Source organism: Calidris pugnax, unplaced genomic scaffold, assembly GCF_001431845.1.
Source record: "Calidris pugnax isolate Ruff unplaced genomic scaffold, ASM143184v1 scaffold1, whole genome shotgun sequence".
Lineage (NCBI taxonomy): Eukaryota > Metazoa > Chordata > Aves > Charadriiformes > Scolopacidae > Calidris > Calidris pugnax.
In genome coordinates this window covers 4391070-4415670 of record NW_015090800.1, presented here as the reverse complement: position 1 = coordinate 4415670, position 24601 = coordinate 4391070, and the positions used below count along the sequence as shown (strand labels likewise).

General features: G+C 42.1%; 1 protein-coding gene across 13 annotated transcripts in view; it reads left to right on the top strand.

The window, feature by feature from the left end:
• CACNA1C (calcium channel, voltage-dependent, L type, alpha 1C subunit) overlaps positions 1-24601 on the top strand; it is a 504338-nt gene that overhangs the window by 399510 nt on the left and 80227 nt on the right. For 12 of the 13 annotated variants that reach the window (XM_014937306.1, XM_014937303.1, XM_014937300.1 and 9 more), the window contains exons 17-29: positions 5-125; positions 251-320; positions 6607-6739; positions 8458-8587; positions 12350-12409; positions 16066-16172; positions 17670-17757; positions 18630-18737; positions 19425-19477; positions 19583-19729; positions 20624-20825; positions 21283-21441; positions 24075-24185. In XM_014937306.1, the coding sequence (XP_014792792.1) occupies positions 5-125; positions 251-320; positions 6607-6739; positions 8458-8587; positions 12350-12409; positions 16066-16172; positions 17670-17757; positions 18630-18737; positions 19425-19477; positions 19583-19729; positions 20624-20825; positions 21283-21441; positions 24075-24185 (1489 nt within the window). Of the gene's footprint in view, positions 1-4; positions 126-250; positions 321-6606; positions 6740-8457; positions 8588-12349; positions 12410-12545; positions 12606-16065; positions 16173-17669; positions 17758-18629; positions 18738-19424; positions 19478-19582; positions 19730-20623; positions 20826-21282; positions 21442-24074; positions 24186-24601 lie in introns of all 13 variants that reach the window. The other variant, XM_014937311.1, reaches the window with a different exon arrangement.

The window sequence follows — 24601 nt, the reverse complement described above, 5'->3', positions numbered from 1 at the left end:
TTAGGACTGCTAGTCCTGAAAAGAAACAGGAGATAGAAAAAACAGCTGTGGAGGAGGAGACAAAGGAGGAGAAAATTGAGCTGAAATCGATCACTGCTGATGGAGAATCCCCACCAGCTACCAAGGTAAGGTCTGCTGCCAACCAGCACTCTGTGCAGTCATGGCACGAACAGCTTGGGTTTCTGAGGGAATGAAAACCCTCTGCCTTGTCTGATAAAGGCTTTGCTGCTTCTTCTTCCATTTCTGTCAGATCAACATGGATGATTATCAGCCCAATGAAAATGAAGAAAAGAGCCCATATCCCACAACAGAAGCACCAGGTATATATCTTCTTCCTCTTATCCCTGATTTGACAAAAGGAAGCTCCAGTTGCTAATGTACATAAAGCCAAACTGTGGTAGTAGGTATGCTGAACACGCATATGAAAATATACATTTGATTTTGTTTTGAATCTATTTTTTCAGTACTCAGTGGTCAGGGGAGGCTTACAACAGATACTCATGAAAGGCAAAGTGCTGAACCCCTTTTGGCACTTTTTTCTAATAAAAAAGACAGTGTGACTTATTAACATAATTCTAAAGGCATGAGATGTCAGCCTAGAATTGGAAAAAACAAGCTAGAGCATTAGTTAGACTGGTTTTCAAGTTAATTGGGCCTAGTTAACTTCATCTTGATATAATTAAAAGATTGGTTGAAGAAATGTCAACACTTAGAGCAGTTTTTCTTCAAGAGATCCTGAATGGGGGGGCTGGGGGGGCTGGAGCAGAAAAATTATAAGCTGGTCAGTTCAACTTCCATTCTTGGAAAAATGCTGGAACAAATGATTAAACAAACTATATGACTGCAAGATAAGGAGATGACTAGCAGCCAACATAGATTTGCCAAGAACAAATCATGTCAAATCACCCTTAGTTTCTTCTAAAAGGGGATGACAAGATTTGTAGACAGGAGAAAAGAAGTACATGTCATATTTAGCTTTGCTAAGGATTCTGACTGTCTCTTATAACATTCTTATAAGCCAGCTAGAGAAACGTGGTCTAGATGATTGGGAGAGAAATTGGTCAGGCCCTTTTTATGGACAGCAGTGATGGCCCAAGTGAGGTTCCACAAACCAAGGGCTTGTCCTGAGTTCAGTTCAGTTCATTGTTAATGGTCTTAATGATGAAAGAGGAAATATGCCTATTACATTTGCAGATGACATGGAGCTAGGAAGGACAGAAAGCATGCTGGAGGGCAGCATTAGAATTCAAAGAGCTCTTGAGGAACTGGATAAATGGTCTAAAGAAAATTGAAAGTGCCAGACTCTACACATAGATGGGAATAAACAACTCACAAATAAAGGATCTTAGGTGACAGCTATTTAGGTAACAGTCCTTGAGGAAAGAATCTGAATCTTGTGATCATAAGCTCCACAAGTGCCAACAACATTTTCCTGTCTTTCAAAAGGCAAGTACGTAGTGAGATTTATAAACAGTGAAAACATGACCCTTTAGTCCAGTTATGGTTTTCTTTTAACTGGCCAGTGAAAGCTACCCAGAGTAAAACAATTGTTTTATTCTGTTCACAATTTATAAGATCTCAGGTGGGGTATCGTATCTCATTTTGAGTGCTCTACTTAAAAGTGGGGCTGAATTGGAAGGAGCGTAGGAGAGCAGGGTGAAAACAATGCTGGTAGGAAGCAAGAACTAAGATTGAAAGAATCGTGGTTGTTTGAGCTAGGAGAGACAGGAGAAATGTCTTCAAATGCATAAAAGCCTGTTACAGGTAGGAGGGGAATTATCTCCATTATGAAGAAGTAGCAGATTTAAGATCCACACCAGGGAAGAATTTTCTAATGGTGAGGCTAGAAAAGATCATGGAGATGGTTGTGGAAGCCCAACATCGCTGAATGTTGTTAAAAACAGGTCAGAAAAATATCTGCCAGAAAAGGCTTAGATATAATAATTAGTTGATCCTGGCTTAGCAGAGGCATGAACCAGAGCACCTTTTGTGACCCTTGCCTGCTCTGCCCTTCTGTGTGTTTAAGATTATATAACAGACTGTAACAGGTAATAAAACACATTCTCTTCTATTCCATGATCCCTAATAAATGTCTGATAATAGGTTGATGTGATAGGGTAAAAAAAAAGACACAATAGTTCATTTTAAATAGGTGGACAAGGGTTTCAGACAAGCAGAAAGGAAAACTGTTCATTGCATTTGATTTTCGGTACAAAAATTCCCCACGTTTGCTACGCCTGTATTCATCCATATTTATAGCCCATTTGTCAGGAATAGTGTGGTTCCAACACCGTGCAATACTGTTTTAATGTTGCTTGGGGCAGATCACTCTGGCTTTAATCTTCCCAGTACCTCTATAAGCACAGGCACTTACTGGACACCCGTCCCCAGTTGCTAAGGGGTTTATGGGAGTCTTTAGTCAGAAGCACAAATTAAAACAGCTTGATACAGTTCTGTTTCTCAGCTGGCTTGGATTGGCAGACCATTACATTTGTTTGAAGTGAAGGTACAGTCACCTGTATATCAAATTTAAGCCTGCTGATAATGGATTTGTGGTTTAGTTACCTTCCATGGACAGCTTAGAAATAGTCTGGCATGTGAACTATATGACACAAACTACACCTACAATTTGTGTCATGGGCATTTTTTCTGCAGCTATGTATAGGATTAGAGTGCAGAAAATTAATTAAAAATACTTTTAAGTCTTGCCTTGGGGTGCCAGTCCCTGGCTCAGCATAGTTCTGAACAGAACCTAAAATTTGAATGGATAGTCAGGTTTTCTCCCATCTTCTAAAGGATTAGAAATGCAAATAGACAGCATCTTTGTTATTTGCCATTGCAGGGTGCCATTTCTAAACAGGCCTGTTCCCTGAATTGTTTATCAATTCTTTGTGAAGAGTGAAGTTACTTTTTCTCCTTTCCAACTCTCTCAAAATCTAAGCCTTTTGCTGAAAATGATCTCCAACAGCTTACACAATTACCTGACCATTTCTTTCAGAGAAGTCAACCATAGGGCTCACATGCAGTAAAGTTTTGTAAATCCCTTGTTACCATAGTCATCTACTCCATTCTGCTATATAAAGCTCTGAAACACCAAGGTGCCCTCAGAGCTGATGTGGCATGTCACATCTGCCTTGTGTAGTCAGTTTTGGGGAGTAAGGCTCCAAGGTTTTCCCCAGCATTAGCAAGCAAGAATTTCCCAATCCCCACACATACCCCTGTCTAGTTCCCTTGTGGCCATCTGACCAGTCCAGAATCCTTCTGCTGGCTGCTGGTCGGTCCAGCTGTGGTACAGGAGATGCTGTGCAGCCATATACAGCCCACCTGGGAATACACCAGCCTATGGATCCATTTCAGCTTTGCTTTAAGTGAAGCATCCTCTTGCTTCTTACATGCAGTCAGCTGGTTCTACCTATTTTCTGTTCATGATTTAAGCTGTTAATGCCTGTGACATTTCCATGGCTGTGTACCGTTCCATCCTCTGAAAACATCCTTCACCCTAACCCAGTGTTCGGAAACAATTTGAAATGGTCACTTCATTTGTTTTCCCTTTATTCTTTCACTCTACCTCGCTCAGTCTCCTATTTGTTTCTGCTGCCTCAACCAGTTTTCTCTTCTGACTCTATTTGCTACACAGTGCTGCTGTTAGTCCCCAGAATACTCTGTATACTTGCAGCTCATCAGATCACCTCTCCTCTTTGTTGAAGGGAGAAACTAGTTCTTCCAGAGATTTGTGTACACTAGAAGGATTATGATGATGATGTGTTTATTATAGGAAGACAGGGGGATAGTCTTGCAGTCCAGTACAGAAACAGACAAAGAATTCAGAATGTCAGACGAAGGTAAAAGCTTGGGATGATTCATGGGAGCTTGAAGCAAAGCAATGTCCTTACACAAGAGTTCTGGACTTTGTACAGTGAAAAAATAAAAATCCTCATTATCAAATTTCTCACTGATGCTGCACTGTAGCCTGTGTGTGCTGATGGCTTCACAACCAAAGGACATCACCATTCTAATGAATCATAATTCAAGATGACAGTCCCAGATTTGAATTTCCTTGAACTTTAGGAAAGTTCAAACCTAGGCCTGAACTTGGCAGCTCTGAGTCATGTTTCTTTATGATTTTGTGGCAAGCTTGATTGGAAGTGTCACTTTTTAAACACAAATATACCTTAAGTGTAAAGAATAGTCAAGGAACCAATGTTGGATTGCAGCTGATGTGTTGTCCAGTCCAGCTGTGAATACCATGTTGACCTTTGCTTCTACGAATGCTGGCAGCTGTGCAACATACTGTTTCTATATGCAGGTAGATAGCTTAGGTAGTGACCTAAGCTGAGGCTGTAATCATGTTATTCTTTGCGTATTTGGGCCTCGGTGTTTACTTTCTTCTGTGCCCTAGACCCTCCTTTAAATGAAAAATATTTTGAACGTAATCCTTTATCTATGGCTGAGGAACTGAATGTGTTTTCTAGTCTGAAGGTATGTGGTTCCTAGAATCCTTAATATATTTCTTGCTGTATGGCAGACACAAGAAAAAGAGGAGAGGAACAATGTTCATTTTGGTCTTCATGGTGCTGGTCCTTCTGCTAAGAGTCCATTTTCCTGAGGTGTTGTTCCCTGCCAGTTTGAAAGTGTTTATTTTAAGCATTCCTCCAAGTAAAAGCAAAAGAATGATCTAATACTGAAGGCACAGAGCAGGGACTCAGGATACTAGTCTTTTTAAGTAAGAGCTCTCAAATATCTTACGTGATCATGGGCATCAGTATTCTGGAATGTTAAAGAAGAAAAAGAATTTGCTTACCTCGCTTATTGTCAGACCACTCTGAAATCTGTAGAAAAGATGTGTAAGTGCAAATTATTATAATATTATATGAATATGAGCATTAACATTAACACCGATTTTACAAGTTCTATGCACAAAAGTATTTCTGAAAGAAAGTTGCTTTAATAAATCCTGTAAAAGAGTATTATAAAGTATATTACAACATAAAATTGAGCTGTTCAAAAATAGACCATCTTAAAAAGTACAAACTCTATGTACCAGCTCAAACATTTATCCAAAAATCCATCAAGTGAATTTGAGCTGAACTCTTGTTACTAGAAGTATAAAGAAAAAATTCTATTTGCATGCATTAATACACACATTGAAAAGGCCACTTTTCTCCTGTGTCTGACATCTAGATTAAGATCTGTGCTGATTTAATCTGTTCTTTCTGATGTGTCCGTTACCAGATCAAGTGTAGTACCCGACCCTAAAGGAATAGGCTCTTCCTGGAATTTGTCTCACTTTATGAACTCAAGATAAACGTTCTAACTTGAGTTTTCTCCTTAGCATTGGCTGGAAGATGTATCTGTTGCGCCTAACCTGTCAGGCTACTTTCTTAAAATAATTTTTCCTGTCTTGCTGATTAAGTGAGAAGGTCGGGATCTTTAAAATAGCAAGATCTTGTCATGTCATTTACAAAACAGCATCAGACTTCAGCAGGTAGAAGCAATCCTCAAAGGTGGAAGGTTCTCTTTCACGTACCACAGCCCATCTCCATGCCTGGAGATCTGCTTCACAGGCATCAGGTTTGAGAGTCTCAGCCTTGTTCCCACCCTTTCAGTCTTCCTCCCGCTGAGTTATGAAAGGGGACAGTTTTAAGAATTTCTGATTGGTGTAAGTCAAAGTGCTCATGCTCCATATTTGCTCTGCAGCATACATGCCCTCATCCAAACACTATCCCCGATGCAGCAGTGGCTCCGTGGAGAGCCTTACAACAAGGAGAAAAACAGATCATGATAAACTGGAGGAATGGTCTGAAGAAAATAAGATGCGATTCAATTAGGACGAGGTGCCACTCTTGGGAGTAGTCAGCAGCACAAATGCAGAGCTGGGGAGTGATAGGCTGAGCAGCCATTCTGTGACAAATAATCTGTGCTTTGTGCAAATCAGAAACTGATGGCAAATTAATGCCAGAGTGTAATACAAAGAAGTGCCCATGAAGGACATTTAAACAGGAGGATAGTATTATAAGAAGTAACCCAGCTCTCCTCTGCACCAGTAGAACCTCAACTGCACGTTAATCCTGAAGATAATCTGGAGTGAGAATGATCAGAAACCTAGGAAACACAGCGCCTCAGGGAAGACTGTTCTTGTTTCTCTCTAGGAACCAGAAATCCTTGCAGAGACATAATAACGGTCCTCAAGTATGTAAAAGCCTTCTCTAAGAGGAAGGGGATTCTCTATTTTCTGTGTCTGTGGAAAACAAGAAAATAGATAATGGATTTAGACCACAGCAAGAAAGATTCAAGTCAGTCATTAGAAGAAGGGTTGTTTTTTTTTGCAGAAGGGACAGTGAAGCATCTGAGGAGACAATTGTGAGGATAATTGAAGGTTTACCAGCATTAATGGTTTTACAGAGAGACTAGATCAATGTTTGCCAGGGTGAGCACTGGGCAGCAAATGCTGCCTTGGAGAAGGGAAAAATGGACAAGGAAAATGAAGCTTTTAGCATCCTATTTCAATGATTCTTAGTTTTGAGCTCCAGTTATGAAAGAGACAAATGCTCTAGCGCTCCAGAACGGGTTGTATTTTACATTAAAAGACAAAAATGCTTCTTGCAGCAGAGGAAGATGAGGAAGAACCTGAGATGCCTGTCGGCCCTCGGCCTCGCCCCATGTCTGAGCTGCACCTCAAGGAAAAGGCTGTGCCCATGCCTGATGCCAGTGCATTTTTCATCTTCAGTCCTAACAACAGGTATTTAAGAGACTGCTTAGTTGGAACAAGGAGTCCAAGAACACGTACACCTTTTGTGCTGGGCCCCAAAGGTTGGGTGGTGCAGAGCTCCCTTTCAGCAGTTCATACCAGAGACCTCCTTTTACCAGTCTCTTCTTTAAAGGCCCTGGCATTAAATCCTGATGAAATCACAACTGTAGGGAGCTCCCTGACTGTATTCAATGGGAGTTCATGGTACCTGCGAGGCTGATTGAAGACACAAATGAGGAAAGCTTCATAAATAAGGGGCTTGGAGGAAAGTCAGTAATTGGAATTCCCCAACATATTCAGGTCCAAATTGCAAGCAAGCCACCATGCAATCAGTCAAGCGTGAAGTAGGAGCTTCCTGTTCTAATGGCTGCTCAAAATCGACTCCCAGTAGGGAGTTCATGTGTCTCTGCTCGTTTCTACATGTCAAGAATGAGCATACAAGAAAAGGGAAAAGGAGGATGAGAGTCCATAGCTCTGAGGGTAGACTGAGGGGAATAATTCTTCTCTCATGCTTTTCCCTTGGGAACCTACAATGTGGCTTCACATTGCCTCACCTGCCTTTCCAACACGGATGCATGAGACCAGTACTGTGAGTGGAGGGCTGAGCTGTGACACAGGGGAATATATCTTTCCAAGGGTGCAGAAACAAGCTCGCTGCCCAGTGGTCTGTGCAGTACCACGTATCCAAACATCTCCCTTGGGGGCTTGGCCTCCAAACACAGCCCCAGAGTAAGGCAGAGGTTTAAAACCACAGCTGAATTCAGAGCCAGTGTTTTCACAGTGGGGCTTGTGCCACTCCTCCTTTGGTATATGCAACAGGGAGGGACTGATGATGATTGGGACTCATGAACTCTAATGCCAGCTTTGCCACCCACCCACTGTCGCTTGTTGAAGAAGTAAATTAACCTCTGCAATCATCTGTAAAATTGCTATAATAGGGGCTTGGAGGCTTAACAGCCAAAAGCAGAGCTAAATAGATTAATGAAGTGCCTCTAGAATTATGCACAGGACTGTTATGAGGTTTAACTCCTCATATCCTGATATATGGTCTCTAGTAATGGTCTCCAGTAAACATGCTGCTTGATGGGAGACCGCTACTTCTTTACCTGTTACCAAGGACTTTATATTGGGCTGATGTTTAGTAGACACCCTGCAAGACATGATGTCCTCCCGGAAGCTCTTTTCGAATGCCAGCCTACCCTATATCCCTTTGGTGAGGTCTGTGCCCAGTTAGGAAGGTAGATCTCCCATAGCTCCTGCTCAGTGACACTGCAGCCCCAACTCAGAAAGACATTGGCCGCCCCGAAGCCCATTTCTGCTGCTTTCCAGCTAAATTAATGGGGAATGGTTCTGTGAATGAAAAGCAAGGGATATAATTTTGGCTTGGCAGGTTTTCAGACCGTATCTAAATCACAAAAGGCTCTGTCAGGAGGGAGCGAGTATTCTCCATTCAAAGGCACCAAGTGTGAGTCCTGCAGGCAGCCTGTCACCCTGTGTGCACCACTGCACGACCTGGAGATCCAAGGCTGCCCAGCACCCAGCAGGGCCCAGCACAGCCCATCGTTCTCCCTGCTGCTGGGGCAGAGGGAACCTGCTCTGCAGAACAATCCTCCAGGGCCAGTCCCGCTGGCAAAAGAGGACGGGGGGAATGTTTCCCAGGTCTGGCTGTTCTCTGAGAGATAAAGTTGTGCCTCTCCTCTCTCTTGCAGGTTTCGTGTCCACTGCCATCGAATCGTTAATGATAACATTTTCACCAACCTGATCCTCTTTTTCATCTTGCTCAGCAGCATCTCCCTGGCAGCTGAGGACCCCGTCCGACACCTCTCCTTTAGGAACCAAGTATGCTTCCCATCCTCCTTCCCTCGCTGGGTATTGAAAGTGTGGTACAAGCAGATCATGCGTTGAAGCCAGGAAAGGCAGAAAAGACTGCATCAGAGGCTTTGGGAGTAGCTTTCTTCCCTGATTTGTGCCTTTTGTAGGCTGTGTGTGAAATCGTTGGGTTTTGCAGGGAACATGAGTCAGGGCAGAAGTTGGCCTCTAGTTCGCTCCAGAAGCATGCGTAGGGGAAGGAAGGACAGGAAGCTGAAGCAAAATTATTTTTCCCTGGGATTAAGGCATTAGAAATGGGCTGTAGAAACATTGATTGGGATACAGATAATTCTAATTTGGGGAATTTGAAGGTTCCCTTTGGAATATTTGCTCTCCTTCCACATGCTTTCTTTTGAACTAAAAATCCCAGGGCCTGATTTTCACTTTGTTCACGTTGGTGTAAGTCAGGAGTAACATTCTTGTCTTTGATGCAGTCACTCTGGGGGAGATCGGTGTCATCAAGGTTAGAATCAGACTATTTGAATGCAAGCTGCAAAGCTATCATTAAATTTGAGATAATCCTCAGAAAATATGCTGTGCTCTTCTCCTCACCAGTCTGGGGGAAGGAGAGGAAGGCATTCAGCACGGAGATACGTTCTCACCTTCTTTCCTGACCATGCTTATTAGCCTTTTGAAACGTTCAGTGCTCCCTTAACTTTGCCAGTGGTTGTTTCCATTAATCTGGGGTCATTGCAGAAATCAGAAGAGTCAGCAGTCATATGTGAGATTTCTGATCTCTGCTGTTTGCCAGTGGCATATTTTTTTGTTGTTGTTGAATAATATAACCTTAATTTAGCACTCCGTGTTCTACCTCCCTGAAGTATCCTGGCCTGAGCATGCATTTAAACACACATGTGCATGCAGAGAAGATGTTAATGGAGTTTTATTCCTGATTATCTCAGAGCTGCTTTATATTTTGAACTGACTGAGGGCCCTGAATAATACAGTCAAACCTGTGCCACCAGTGCTGCATTTTGGGCACGGCTGAGTGTGTCCATGGTGTAGGGATAAATGCATATCACTATATGTTAGCACTGCAGCCTGATGTCAGCTGGCATATGGGATTCTGACACGCCACAGAAGCTGCAGCAGAATCTGTAGCAGAGAGATTTAAATGAGAAAAAAAAAAAAAAAAGTCAAAGCTGTTTGTCCTGGATAAAAGAGCTGAAGGTTTGGGGCAACGTGTTGTCTTGTGTATCTGAATCCACTGATGTTGCATGAAAATCTGTGTTTAATTTTCGCAGGTACAGATGTTTAAAATGTATCATACATGGGGACACTGACAAGATGTTTGGGTTGCAAATGTGATCTGCCTTTACACTTTGACGGTAGAACAGTGAGGTTGTGTCCTGCCCTGTGTCCACACAGGGGCCTGGGAGGGAAAGCAGGCAAGCTGAAAGCAAAATAACTGCCTCTACCTTCATGGTGGGACAACATAATCAGACATTAACCTGGGCACAAGGACTCATGCAGACAAGTGCTGGTGTTGACACAAACTGTCCCAGAGCAGGAAGACAGGAATGGAGAGAACATCCTCCAGCAAGGGCTGGCGAAGAAGCCTAGACACTGCTTCTGCCCCAGGGAGGGCTAGTGGCTGTGTCCTTCTTGTGTCACACAGGGCTCAGGCAGCAAGTTTTTGGAAGTGCTTCCCCAGTCTGATCAAACAGCCTTTAAAGCCTAAGCAAGTCCTAAGACTATGTGCTCACAATACTCTCCTGTTTTCACCTTGGCGAGGTGCTCGTTCATTTTAATATAATCTACAGTAAATTCATATTTAGATAACAATAAATGTGCCTGCTGATAAACAGTACTGCCCGCACAAGTGGAGCGGTGATCATTTTCATTAGGCATGATTTCATTTGAAAGGGACATCTTTACTAGCTGCAGCTTTGGGGCCAGATTCACCAGTATGCTCAGCTGCTTTGCAGTGCTCTGGTGATGTAAAGCAGCTGCAGGTACAGCTTAATCATCCACTTTAATCAAGTTTATGGCTGCTTTATGTTGGTGGAGTCATTCATAGCAGCCTGAGAGTACCCATGAATCTGGCCCATTGGTTATAAAATTATTCCATTGATATAATAACCAAATGTCAGGACCTACAAGGCAGCAATGCAAGGGGTTATTTCCAGTTATAATGTGTATAAATTAATATAGGATGCAATTGAGACCTGTCCATCCTTGAAATGGCCCTTTTTTAATTCTGTAAGTTGCAAAAATTGATAGAGCCCAAGACAGCCTTGAAGAAGTGAGAACAACTTGGGGTCAAAAATTGAGTAGTGACCTGAAAGATTTTTAGTTCCACAGTGGGAATAAGTGATACATCCCTCCATTTGACATTCAGTGTCTGCAAATTAGTCCAGATTTGGATTATGCTTAAATAGTCTAATCTAAAATAACTCTGTAGTTTGTAGTAGCAACCACACAGCCCATAGCATACCAAGCTGTAAGAATCTAGCCACCTATAAATCTGAGTTAGGGTACGGGCATTGAGATACAATAAACACCTGTGGGATGGGAGAGGACAGCTTACAGTTGTATATTTATTAGTATTTTAGCAGTAAAGGTTTAAATTTCATAAATGATCAGTCTTCCACCAGCTTCCATATATTGGGCTTCTGGTTTAGAACTTAATCAAGTTAAAACAACAGTAATCCAAAGGCACAATACTTTGATTTTCATTGTCTGTGGTGTAGATAACAGTAAAATGGCTTGGAATATTGGAATAAGTTGGAAGTAGAGTTTAGTTCTTGTCCCATTAGTCAATGAGAAAGTTCCCATTTGCTTTTGTGGGATGTCAGTTGATCAACAGTGATGCCATTACTTTGAAAATCACTTTACACTTCCAGACTGGCTGTTGCCTTCTGTGACACTCTTGGGACACTTTTTGTGGTCTGCTGTGTGTGCCAACAGTATCCCCATCACCAGGTCTAAGTTCATGGGAATGATGAGTGTTTCAGCTTGCCTGTTATCCAGGATGCCAATAGAGAGATGCAAGATCTAAGTTAGGCATGTCTATCACACAATCAAATTATGGTTGTAATACAAGAGCTGGGATTCTGTTCAATTGCCAGAGTTTTTGTTATTCATCCTAATCCAGGGAAAATCAGGATAGAGGAAAAAAAAAAAAAGCTAAAGCATGAATTTGCAGTTTGCTTTTCTTCCTTTGAGAGAGGCACAGTACAAGCCTGACTGGAGGTTAATAAGAAGGAATCTAATGTTTTCCTCTGAGAGAGCAGGCATCCTTGTATTCTCAGTTTGGAAGTCTGTTTGGGAAAACCCTTGAATCAACTGTTCTTTATCAGATATTAAAAAAAAAAAAAAAAAAAAAAAAAAAAACACTTTGGGGACGGGGCATTCAGGTGGGTTTAATATTTTTCCTAGAACTTTTTTTTTTTTTTTTTTTTTTTTTTTTTTTTTTTTTTTTTTTTTTTTTTAAAAAAAAAAAAAAAAAAAAAAAAAGAAGATCCTACAACAACAACCAAGAAGTTATTTTGCTTCTGGAGCCCTCACGGGTTTGTAACTCAGAAAAGATTTCATGTAATGTGCTTCTTGTCCTCTGTGCCAGGACCTTCACTGCATTCAGCAGGACATCGGTACAAAACCATTTCCTATATAATCCTCCTTGTTCCCTTGTTAAAAGGCATATGTATTTGATTTTGAACTGTGATTTCCCATTCAAGTGATCAGTCACTGATCTACCCTCCCCGCTCCTATTCCCTTTTGTTTTTACAGATTCTCTTTTATTTTGATATAGTTTTTACTGTCATTTTCACCATTGAAATTGCTCTGAAGGTAAAGTGCCCATCTTCTCTACCATAACTCGTTCACAAGCTTACTAGTTTTCTGCCACTATCTGTTGCTAACACACACGCCTGTTTGTTCCTGGGTCACGCTCAGTACCACTAACCCGATTGTGCTTATTTTTCAGATCCTAGGCAATGCAGACTATGTCTTCACTAGTATCTTTACATTAGAAATTATTCTTAAGGTAACCAATCTGAGCAATACACTCGTTTTCTCCTTTCTTTTTCTTTCTTTCTTTCTTTCTTGCTCTCTATCGCTCTCTTTTTTTTTTTTTTTTAACCTCATTATTATCTCTACACAAAGAATTGTTTATCTTTTGATTTTATTGTTTTGTTGCTTTAAAAAGTCTTCTGTGAAATTTTGATATTTAAACTTGTAAATTCAGGGCATATTTCAAAACAAGTACTTTTTAGGGGAATAACAGTGAAAGTGATGTTGGGAAAAGTAAGAGGGGGTCAAGATAAAGACAGCCACTCCATAAATTTCTCTTTCTACCTTGGCCAGTTTTTCCAAAACAGGGTTTGTTTGCTGTGCAAGGAACCCTGAGCGCACACACCTCCTCTTACATGTGCTACAACCCAAAGACAAGGTCTCCTTTCTGCACAAGGCTGGGCCAGAGGGCAGCTGATGACTTCTGCAAGGTTACAGGGTGCACAGTCAAGTAGGAGACAGGGAGCACAATGCAGGAGCTCATTTTTTCAGGTGTGGAGAGGTAACTGAGAGGACAAATCACTGAAACACCAAGGAGTGTAGCTGCGAATGAAAATTGCTGCATCTCCTGTTTGAAAGCTGGCTTCCCATTTCCCAGGAACACGCTCTATACCAAGGGAAATGTACAGGGGAATGATTTAGCTCTGAAGAAAATAAAAATAGGCTGCCTCGTTCTTAACTCCAATTTTCCCAAATTGGTAGGCTAATAAGTTAAATAACAGTAATTGAGCAAAGTTCTGGCTTTCTAAATGCTAGGTTCACTTGGCAGCTTGATTTTTCTCTCAGCAAGCTAGTTCTAAGTGCTGGCAGGCAGTACCTTAGATTTGCTTAAATCTTGCAGCTCAAGACCCTAATAACAGTATCCGTACTGGAGGCTGGCAAGCAGGGTGGCCCCTGCATATTTTTGTAAAGAGACATCCTTTTTAATATGACTTAAAATCACCAGAGCCATAATGTTCTCCAAAGAGGTGGACAAATTATGCTTGTGTGCGGTGTGCATCTGTGTTTACACCAGAAATCTGAGCATGCACATACCAAACGGCTGACCAAAAAGGCCTGTCAAAAAGGGAAAACAACTCAATAGCAACATTTATAAAATAAAATCATAATTCAAGGCACCTGTCTGAACTTACAATTGCTAATTCTGCTCCCACTGAATGGTAACACTCCTAGTGACTTCAGTGGAAGCAAAACCTAACCCCAACCTATTGGCCTATTGCTCTGTTAGTATCAGGGGAGTGCACTGCGTAGTACCTGAGCCTTCCCCATGTCCTCCTGGTGACTTCAGTGACTTCAGGTCAACATCCCTGCCCGTTCTCTGGGTTCGAGTGAGAGAGGAGTGCAAAGACTACAAATATTTAAGGAATTCTTCTGTTCTTATCCTGCCAGTTCCCGCCTCGCAAATTGCTTGGTTTCTCAGGGCATGTTCCTCTGCTGCCTTGCTGTAAGCACAGTGTTTTGCACAACAGCAAAGTGAGTGTAAGTGGTAAGACACAAAGGAATAAACAGCAATAGGATGTTCAAGGCTGTAGACAAACAAGCTTCATCTGCCCTCGTGTTGCTGATGACACCTGCAGGCCTCACGCTGCCATGGTGGAGTCTGGTGAAAGTTAGCAAGGTGACCACCAGTGTTTTTTAATTGGCATCCTAAAAGCCTCTTCAGTGCCCCAGATGGGAGACAGATATAGTTTATACACTCTTTGAGAGTCTCTTCTGAGATAACAAAATCTCTCAGCAACTTTAAGAGAACAACAGTTTGTATAGAACTTAAATTCAGCAGAGCTTCCCCTCCTGATTTCAATGGTGTCTCCTTTCTTTCAAGATTGCCATACAAAATCTAACCAGTAAAGGGCATCTTTACCACCTTTGTTATGGCAAGAACCGCCCCCTCCCCCTTCCCCACCCCTTTCCCCAAATGAATGTGTCTGTAAGTATAAATTCTAAGCCAAGACCAGAGTTTATACTTCCTCCCCTTCTAAGTTCTGTCTGACTGATTGATAGTCAGTTCCCTGATGTCATGGATGTTTGGTGAAAAGAATAATCAGATATACCATGTGCCCTTCCACTCTCCTCTGAATAAAGTTGTCACGGGTAGGCATGGCTGGAAACCATGAGCAGGTATGTCAACCTGTGACATTAGCGGCAGCCAGAAAACTCCAGTTTGAATTTCTAGTTCATGCTTCTCAGCTGGGAGTCTGGCTAGAGCTCGTCATTGAGGAACAGTCTCATGATGTCTGCTTCAAGTTACTTTAGACATCTAACTTAGAGGAGATTCCGAGGACCAAATTTAGAAGCCTGTGTTCCTAACCCAGGTAATGGAGGGAGATTAGCGGTTGTGGGGATGGGGTTTCTTCAAAGCAGCTACATTAGATTGCTCACCGAGTCTAAGGTAGGTGGTCCAAACACACCCATCACTTCACCCTCTTTCACTGTGCCAGACTCATTTAGTCACATCCTGTAACTGAGCTCAGTCTAAAACTCAGATTCTGAGCTCAGAAGTGTTTAGTTGTGGCTGAGACCCATTTCTGTTTACACTGTCACTTAATCCAATCTGGAGCTGTGACATCTGCCTCAAAGCCAGCAGCTATTCAGTACCCCTTCATACACAGAAAAGGCAGTGAGTCCCTTGTAAAATATGTAACGTTTTTCCCTTCCGCTGCTGGGTGATGTTCATAATGATTACTTCCACAAAGAAACCACTCTGTCTCAAGGTATCTTACCTTGGGCTTTATGAGGAAAATCAAGGGGAAAATGCAGCAGCTTCTAGAATAAAAAAGTTGGAAGCTGGATAGGAGTAGGAAAAGGGATATAGAAGATATTGAGCTGAACAGATGGAGCAAACAAGACAGAAGGAATTCCTCCTGTTGCTTCAGTTCAGCTCTAAAGAACCCAGTCCCTCAGGAATTCTGCTTTTTCTTCATGGAGGGAAGAGAGCTCAACTGTCCTCTGCAGCTGGTCTAACCATTGAAAAACATTACAAAAGAGCTCTCTTTATTTTATATTATTTATTCAATTTAGCTGAAGAGGCCTTTATATAATACAAACATCATAATCACAAGTGTCCTCTGCCATTGAAGAGAAAGGGAAAAGCATATGATTGCAAGGAATATTTTTTGCAAACAGTCGTTTTGCTGCTTTGCTGATTCTAAATGTCAGGTACTCTGTACACTCAAAGCGCGTATTTTCCTCACTCAACCTAGTATTGGCTTTCCTTCCCTAGTTAGGTCTTTCATAGTTATCTTACTGTCTTCTTCACTCTCTTTTCTTTCAATGGGGACTTCAACTTCTCCTTTGGGGTCTGGGGGTAAATTGCCTGCTATGTTAGAAATACTGCCCTTTCCTAATTATGTACTCTGAGCACAACCAGCTGGGTTTGGTTTCTGAACAGACGCTAATGGCAAAGTGTGTTTCTGTCTTCGTGTGCCTTCCTGCAGATGACTGCATACGGGGCTTTCCTCCACAAGGGTTCCTTCTGCAGAAACTACTTCAACATCTTAGACCTGCTGGTGGTCAGCGTTTCCCTCATCTCCTTTGGGATCCAGTGAGTGAGCTATTTTCAACTGACTCTTTTGGGGGGATTTTAGGGCTGAGTTGGGAGGTGTTACCTCAGGCTCATTGTCTTATCCGGGTAAGATTTTTCTCATGAGCTTGGAGGTATTTTTCTCAGATGATTCAAGACCATTAAAACTCATCCCAAGAGGGGAGGTAATAATTGGGAAATGCTATACTAGCATTTCCTTGGAGGGGGGGATCTTCCAGAAAGAGCAAATGAGAACAAGAAACTTGGTCCATTGGGAATCACGGTACCTAGCTTTGGTCCAGGATCTCTGATTCATTGTATCAATTCTGAACAGCTAAGTGACTTACTGTTCTCTCCTAGAGCTCTCATAACCTCTTTGGAAAATGGGGTGATAATGTTTTGCTACTTCTTAAGATATTGTGGGTCTTGGTTGATGAAAGAACATCAAGCGCTTGAAGAGCTATGTGAGAATCTGCAGAGTACTGGTGGCAGTGACAGTTGATCCTGCTTCTGTCTTGCCACTTTGTGTTGGTTGATGTGTTAATTTGCTTAGTGAGTTTATAGATTTACTTGACTATGTGGAACTCTATGTGTCGGATGTGGAGTTTCCTAAGCAGCTGATCGCAACTGATGAGAAATAAGCTCTCAATTGCAATACCACTGCAGGTTAGCAGCTCATGTATGTTATGTTCCAGAGCTAAGTCAAGCAGAAGGATTTGTCAGCTCCATTGAGGTTTCAGTCATTGTCTTAAGAACAGCACAGTGCTCATTTTGACCTGCTGTTTCTTTCCTACAGACCTAGCTGGACTCTTAATATGTTAGCAAAAAAACTGTTCCCAAAATCAGTAGGAAAGCCTGCTGTCATACAGCATGGAGAACATTCTCAGTTTGGGTTTTAGTCCTGGAAGATGCAGAGAGACCTGTTGCAGTAGGTAGTTGTGTTCAGTACTTAATTTTAAGTACCGAAGTCATTGTAATCAATTCAGTGGGAGTTTACACATTCGTAAATTTATGTACACACTTAATTGATTTGCAGGATCAGAGACCAAGCACACTGCAGGACCAAACTCCAGGTGGATGATATAGCTTTAATGCTGGAGTCACCTGGAGTTCCTACTCTTCTCTGAATATTTCAGTGGAGTGCTTCTTTGAGCCTTATCCGAAAATGTCTTGTGATGGCTACATCTTGGCACAATTTCCATATCATAGATAGCTACAGTGTGTTTGGCAGCTTGCCCTGCTTAAAAAAGTACCCTGTCCATATTCCATTCCCTTCATTAATACAGCAGAGATGGTGGAAGCCAGAAGAATATATACTGAGCCTGCCCAGACCAGGAAGCAAGACCTGTGAAGATAACATCAGGGAGTAGTTTCCTTGCCTCTGAAGTGCCATAGCAAAGTTGACTAACTATCCTAAGCAGTATAAGGCTATGCAGGATTTCAAACAAGAAAGAGTGGGCACAGCAGCACAGCCCCTGTATTGCTGTATCTCTCAAACCTTCTAATGCTTTCTTCCAGGTCCAGTGCCATCAATGTGGTGAAGATCCTGCGTGTTCTGCGAGTCCTTAGGCCACTGAGGGCCATCAACAGAGCCAAAGGACTAAAGGTGAGAAGAGTCCCAGTGCATTCTGTAGACTATAAATTCAAGGTATTTCAAGCTACAAGGACCTTGGCAGTGGCTCAAGTAGTGTTTCAGCAAAATCACAGAATGGTTGAGTTTGGAAGTCTGAAAAGAGCCTGGCTCTGCCTTCTGTGCACCGTCCTTTCAGGTATTTATATACATTGACAAGATTGCCCAGAGCTTTCTTTTCTCTAGGCTGGACAGTCCCAGCTCTCTCAGACTTATCTCATGGGAAAGATGCTCCAGTCCCTTCATGATCTTTGTCACCCTTCACTGGACTGTCCCCAGTATGTCCATGGCTCTCTTGTACTGAGGAGCCCAGAACTGGACCCAGTACTCCAGGTGTGGCCTCACCGGTGCTGAGTAGAGGGGAAGGATCACCTCCTTCGACCTGCTGGAAGTACTTTGCCTAATGCAGCCAGGATACCATTTACCTTTTTTGCAGTGAGGGCTCATATCCCCAGGTCCTTTTCTGCCAAGCTGCTTTCCAGCTGAGTAGCCCAGCATCACCACTGAGGTTAAATGATGTAGTTTGCTGGGGTTACAGATGGACTCATAACCCTGTTTTAACATTGCTTTTCTGTATTAAATAAACTCCTTCCTGTGGGCTGGTGAGTGCCCAACTATGTAAGTCGGTGTCACTGGAAGTTTCTGAGCTGAGCTCTGGTATTTTCCTGTCCCTTTCTGCCTGCTTCTAAGAGTACAGTGAGGAATGTAACCTTTCCTCAGACATTACTTAATGGGTAATAGTTAAATGAAATTCTTTTATTTCTGTTTTTAGTTTTGGGCTTCTCCCTTAGCCAGAGGAGCTCAGAACAATCCCGCAAGTTACTTTTGTCCCTATCTTCCGTTTGCAGCATGTGGTCCAGTGTGTGTTTGTCGCCATCCGAACCATCGGAAACATTGTGATTGTCACCACCTTGCTGCAGTTCATGTTTGCCTGCATTGGAGTTCAGTTGTTTAAGGTAAAACCATCGGGCCCATTCATTCATCCATTACACTGAGCTTAGTACAGGGCGGGAAGAAAAAGAGCATGAAGAAGTGTGAGGAAAGGGTGATGGAATGAATCTTCTGTGTGGAAAGCAGAACATTTGAGGTGATGTCAGCATTATCTGGGCTTCTGCTAGCAGCAATTCCCCAAAACTGGACCAGGCATATTCAGAATAGCTGCCCTTCATCTGTAATCATAAGAAGTCATCAGTAACCTCCTTCTTCCCTAAATAGCTTGTGGCATGACTTAGCACCCTTCACCTCCCTGGCACTGTTCTAAAGGATTGGTCTACCCCCAGGTCTTATAGAGGAAGGGCCATGCCAGATAATCATGGGAGATTATTCATTCACTTCTTTGTCTGCTTTTATCTCTTTGACCTCCACCACCCTTCTGACAACCAGTGTTCTGCAACACTCAGTGGTCACACATGTCAGGACACACACATAAAAGTACTGTGTAAACAGATGGAAGCCTGTGCTCTGAACTACCCAGATGCAGGCAACTCTTGAACCAGTTTGCTCACGTCTGCCTGAAAAAGAGCATATAAACATACTCATAGTTGGTTAAGCAAGTAGTAAATGCAGTCTCCTTGGTACATGATCTGCCTTAATCCTGGCACTGTCAAGAAAGGAAGCTTCATTCCTCTTTCTTCATTTTCAAGGGCAAGCTGTACAGCTGCACTGATAGCTCCAAGCAGACGGAAGCAGAATGTAGGTAGGTCTGACCTTTCCCAGTTAACTCCCTTCGCTGGCCACCCATTCTTGGCCTCCTACTGGAAGTGCAGTTCTGCCATGTTCTCTCTCTGCTCTTCATCCACAGAGGGTACTACATTACGTACAAGGATGGTGAGGTCAACCAGCCCATGATACAACCCCGGAGCTGGGAGAACAGCAAGTTTGACTTCGACAACGTCTTGACTGCCATGATGGCGCTCTTCACTGTCTCAACCTTTGAGGGCTGGCCAGAGTGAGTGCTTCTTGGACCGGTGCAACACTAGCAATGACCTCATTCATTTCAAAAGAGAAAATCCAAATGCAGAGCATAGTCTTTCCTAAAATAAGTCTAAAGTATTAAATGTAGCAATAGTGGCAGCAGTCATTGCAGTATTATGTACTTTGTGAATTCCTATGGGCCTGCAGGAATTGCTGTTCCTGTACTTGTAAACAGTGCACAGCACTGTCACTAGCTCTTAAAAAATGATTGCCAGCAGTAGCAGTGATAGCAATATATATTACAAATATTACATATATAAATGGATATAAAGTGCCTTTCAGGCACTTAACAGTATTGCTAGGTGTTGCAGGTTTCCTGATGGAGCCAGGAGGGCAATATGAAGCACACCAGTGTTATCTCTGCATTTTGGGCAGACATGGGATGTCTTACCAGGTTGTGCTGTCTGTGCCAAAGGAGCCAAGGTCTCCCACAGCTCCACTCTGTGGGAGTGACATGGGCATGCAGAGTATTGGGGGGCTGACCCTGACCTGTCTTACTGGATGATGCCAACAGCAGCCTTAACAAATGTTAAAAGTGTTGAGATCCCCTTTTCTCACAAAACTCATTTCCCAACAACACAGACTGTCCTGTCTTCTGTTAAATGAAGGGCATGCTTTTGTTTTAAATTTTAATTGTTCAACTATGAAAACATTTCACCCCTCAACAGGTTCAAATGTGTAAATTTAGTAAGAGTCACTTCTCTTTCGCAAGAGTTTACATTCAGGTCAGTGCAAGTCTGCACAGCTGTGAGTGAATTAATTTTGATACATGTAGAAGAAAATCACAAAGTTAAACTTAATAACATCACCTATAAGGCCTCAAGGCAGTTGCAGATTTTCTCTGCATCGAGCTCCTGTTTGCTTTCAGGTTGCTGTATAGGTCCATTGATTCCCACATGGAGGATGTGGGACCCATCTATAATCACAGGGTTGAGATCTCCATCTTCTTTATTATCTACATCATCATCATTGCTTTCTTCATGATGAACATCTTCGTTGGTTTCGTCATCGTCACATTTCAGGAACAAGGAGAACAAGAGTACAAGAACTGTGAGCTGGACAAAAACCAGGTAATTTACAACACCTTGTTGCCATTAAAGGTAGAAATTACATTGAGAAGAAGCATTTAAGAAAGAAATGCATACAGAGAGCAATATGTGAAGATGGCCAGTAAGCTAAAACAATAAGCTGGCTTCACTGCTGTCTTTCAGGAGTCAGGTGATAAAAAAATCTTGCTGTAAAATTTGCTCAAGGGACAACATTGACTTAAAAAATACGTGCTGTAACATTTGGTTCACTGAGATTAGATGAGCATGAGAGCGTTGTCTGGCAAAAGTAAATGCATATGGAACTCTTCAACAGGTAGAATATGTGCATTCAGGTTATGACCTAAAAAAAATTCTTCTACTGAGCATTGTCATTTCAGTAAAAAACTTGAAGCAAATTGTGTTTTTATTATGTTTGCAGGTAGCTGACCAACCCTGTATTTTGTTTTGATTTTTAAATCTGCTCCTGCCTCTTTCACAGCGCCAGTGTGTAGAATATGCCCTGAAAGCCCGGCCCCTGCGGAGATACATCCCTAAAAACCAGTACCAGTACAAAGTTTGGTATGTGGTCAACTCCACCTATTTTGAATACCTGATGTTCGTTCTGATCCTGCTGAACACCATCTGCCTGGCCATGCAAGTAAGTAAGCAAGCAAAAAAACTTACAGGTGATAAATTATTAGACTTTGTTGGGAAAAATGTAGAAAGGCTGAGGTTGAGACCTACTTTAACCTTCATATCAGGTATTGAGGGTGAAGGAAAGGGACATAATAAAAACCAATGTACCATGTTCAGTCCTGATGACATTCAGTTAAAATGAGGAATCTGCCTCTTGTCCTCTTCCTGCTAGTATCTGACACATTCAACAATTCTGTTTTAACTCCTTAAAGAAAAACAGGACAGGCTGAGAGAGTTGGGGTTGATCAGTTTGGAGAAGAGAAGGCTCCAGGAAGACCTTATTGCAGCCTTTCAGTACTTAAGGGGGGCTTACAGGAAGGATGGGGACAAACTTTTTAACAAGGCCTGTTGTGATAGGACAAGGGGTAGTGGTTTTAAACTAAAAGAGGGTAGCTTGAGTTTAGATCTAAGGAAGAAATTTTTTACAATGAGGGTGGTGAAACACTGGACCAGGTTGCCCAGAGAGGCGGTAGATGCCCATCCCTGGAAACATTCAAGGTCAGGTTGGACGGGGCTCTGAGCAGCCTGATCTAGTTGAAGATGTTCCTGCTCATTGCAGAGGTGTTGGACTAGATGATCTTTAAAGGTCCCTTCCAACCCAAACTGTTCTTTGATTCCATTCTATGAAACAAGTGAAAAAAACCTCAACAGTTACATCAGACCAATTCGGTGGCCACTATAACAAGTGATTTCTCAGTTCTGTTGAGTTCTTGTCTGCTATGAAATGCAGAAATAAGCCTGGAACAACCACTCACCTGAAATCTGAGTTTTAAATTTGGGGCTTTTCTATGTTAAAAAATAGAGAGCAAATATTTTGGCAAGCAAGGCAATAAGGAAACTGGGGATAGAGGGTAGAAGGGTCCTAGTATCTCCTTTATTCTGTGTCAACCATAGAACCTGTCTAGCAAGAACCTCTAGAGGACATATCCCACCACCTAAAGGCAGGATCAGCCTTCACCCTAAAGCATTTCTTGATAGGTGTTTGCCTAACTTTCTTCATTACTGATGCTTACTACCTGCTATGCTGTGAATTAATTTTCCTTACTGTGTGAAGGTTTTCCAAACATCTAATGTGAATCCACCAATGAATTATTTGCAGCTGGATCTACAAGAGTAGCAAATAGAGATAGCAGATCACCATGTGCAGGTTGAGGAGCAGTAAAGGGGAAAGAGTTAAAACCTTTCCTAAGTAGCCAGCTTTTCTTTCACGATCTCCGGTCCAATCTCACTAGATTTCTTAACTTCCCTATTTTTTCTCCATCTGCTCTAGCTGTTTCCCATTCCCATTTAAAAGGCTTCCTCTGCTGTCTTGCCTAAGGTACCAACAAAGGAGTGAGGCAGCATGAGCACGAGAAAGTGCTCTGCTCCCAGCTGAAGTATCTACTGCCCTGCTGTCATGGAGCAATAGAGAGGGACTGTTATGTTCACTTTGAAGGATGCTCAGTTGCTGTGACAATGCTACACACCCAGGGCAGGTAGAGCTAGAAGCTGTGAGATGTTTGTGAGCCCACAGGCAAGACAGCGTCTCTGGAGATTCTAGGAAGTCAATCTCGAGAAAAGTACAGTTTTTCAAACGCTTGTACTGTGGCCATATTTGAGTCAAACATCGTAACAGACAGCAAACACAAAAGCCAAATTCCAGTAAAATTCCACATTTTTAAGCAAGGTCCTGCAGGTACTAACCTTTCAAGGAAAACGTTATAGGAAACTTTGAAAATGCTTCAATGATATATTTTTCCGTGGGCTAAATTTCAGCAGCTCAATTGTTTTAACTGAAATGCCTTTAAATAAATCACCCTGAGATAATGCAGAATGTGAAAATTCATCCCAATTTATGATTAAGTTTATCAAACTTAAGCAACTACAAATGAGGTCTTATAACATGAGCTGGAAGATGACCTTAAATTAAGGCAGTGCAGTCAGTTTCAAGTATAATGATCTGGAAATAGGGATATGAAGAGTGAGGTGGCAACATTTGCAGAAGACACTACTTGAATTAATCAATAGAAGACGGAGAGTAACTTCATAAGATCTTAATAAAGTTAAGTGAATGGGCAGCATGATTGCAAATTTAATTCTGGGTTGACAAACGCAAGATAATGCATATTGGAAAGATATTATTTGAGCTACTCGTGTACTTTGCAGAATCCTGAATTAAGTATAATTACTTGGGGAATGGCTTGGGATCATTATGAACAGCTCAGTGAAACCCCTGTTCACTGTGCAGTAGCAATCAAACAAAAAAGCAATCCAAGTGTTAGGGGGGGGTGAGATAACAAACACAATCAGAGACTGTCTTGTACTGTTATGCAAATTTGTAAGGAGCCCTCAGCTGGAATGATAAGTGTGATTTTGGTAGCCCCCACTCAAAAAGATATTTTTTAAAAAGATAGGAGATCCAGACCCAGATGGCAAAAATGGCTAGAGGTATGGAAATGCTTGTGTGTGAAGGGAAATTCTAAATTGAAAAAATGGAGCAAGCTGAGGATTTCTTTAGAGAACCTCAACATAAAGGGAGATCAGGAGGGATGCTGTGGATTCCTGCGGAGCTGGTGAGTCCCTTCCTCACGCTGCTGCTGGGACGGTGTTTTTCAGCACTACGGTCAAAGCTGCATGTTCAAGGAAGCCATGAACATCCTCAACATGCTCTTCACTGGCCTCTTCACTGTTGAGATGGTCCTGAAATTAATCGCCTTCAAACCCAAGGTAGGTGCTGTAGGTGTAGAGTTTCCTGGCCTCTGTGTGTGTGTGCATGTGTGCGGGGCAGCTGTGAGGAGAAGGAGGAGGTGAAACTTTCTGATCTATTACCCCACCAGTTACTGAGCTGGACAGTTGCTCTCTGGATTGGAGTCTCTCATATATTTAATAACTTTATCACTGGGGAGTAGATGCACTGAAAAAAAAAAAAAGGCAACATCTGCTAATAGACAAGGTTCCTAGTTCTCTGTTTTCATTAAGTTATAATAGTGATACTATGTTAAGGCTATAACATGTTTTCCATTTTGAATGTTATTCTAATGCTCTCTCTGACTTGCCTTAAATAAATTATAAATAGCATCCCATGATTAGTCTCCTGGCCCAAGTGAAGTTAATCAAGCATGACTCATTTTGGTTTATGAGCT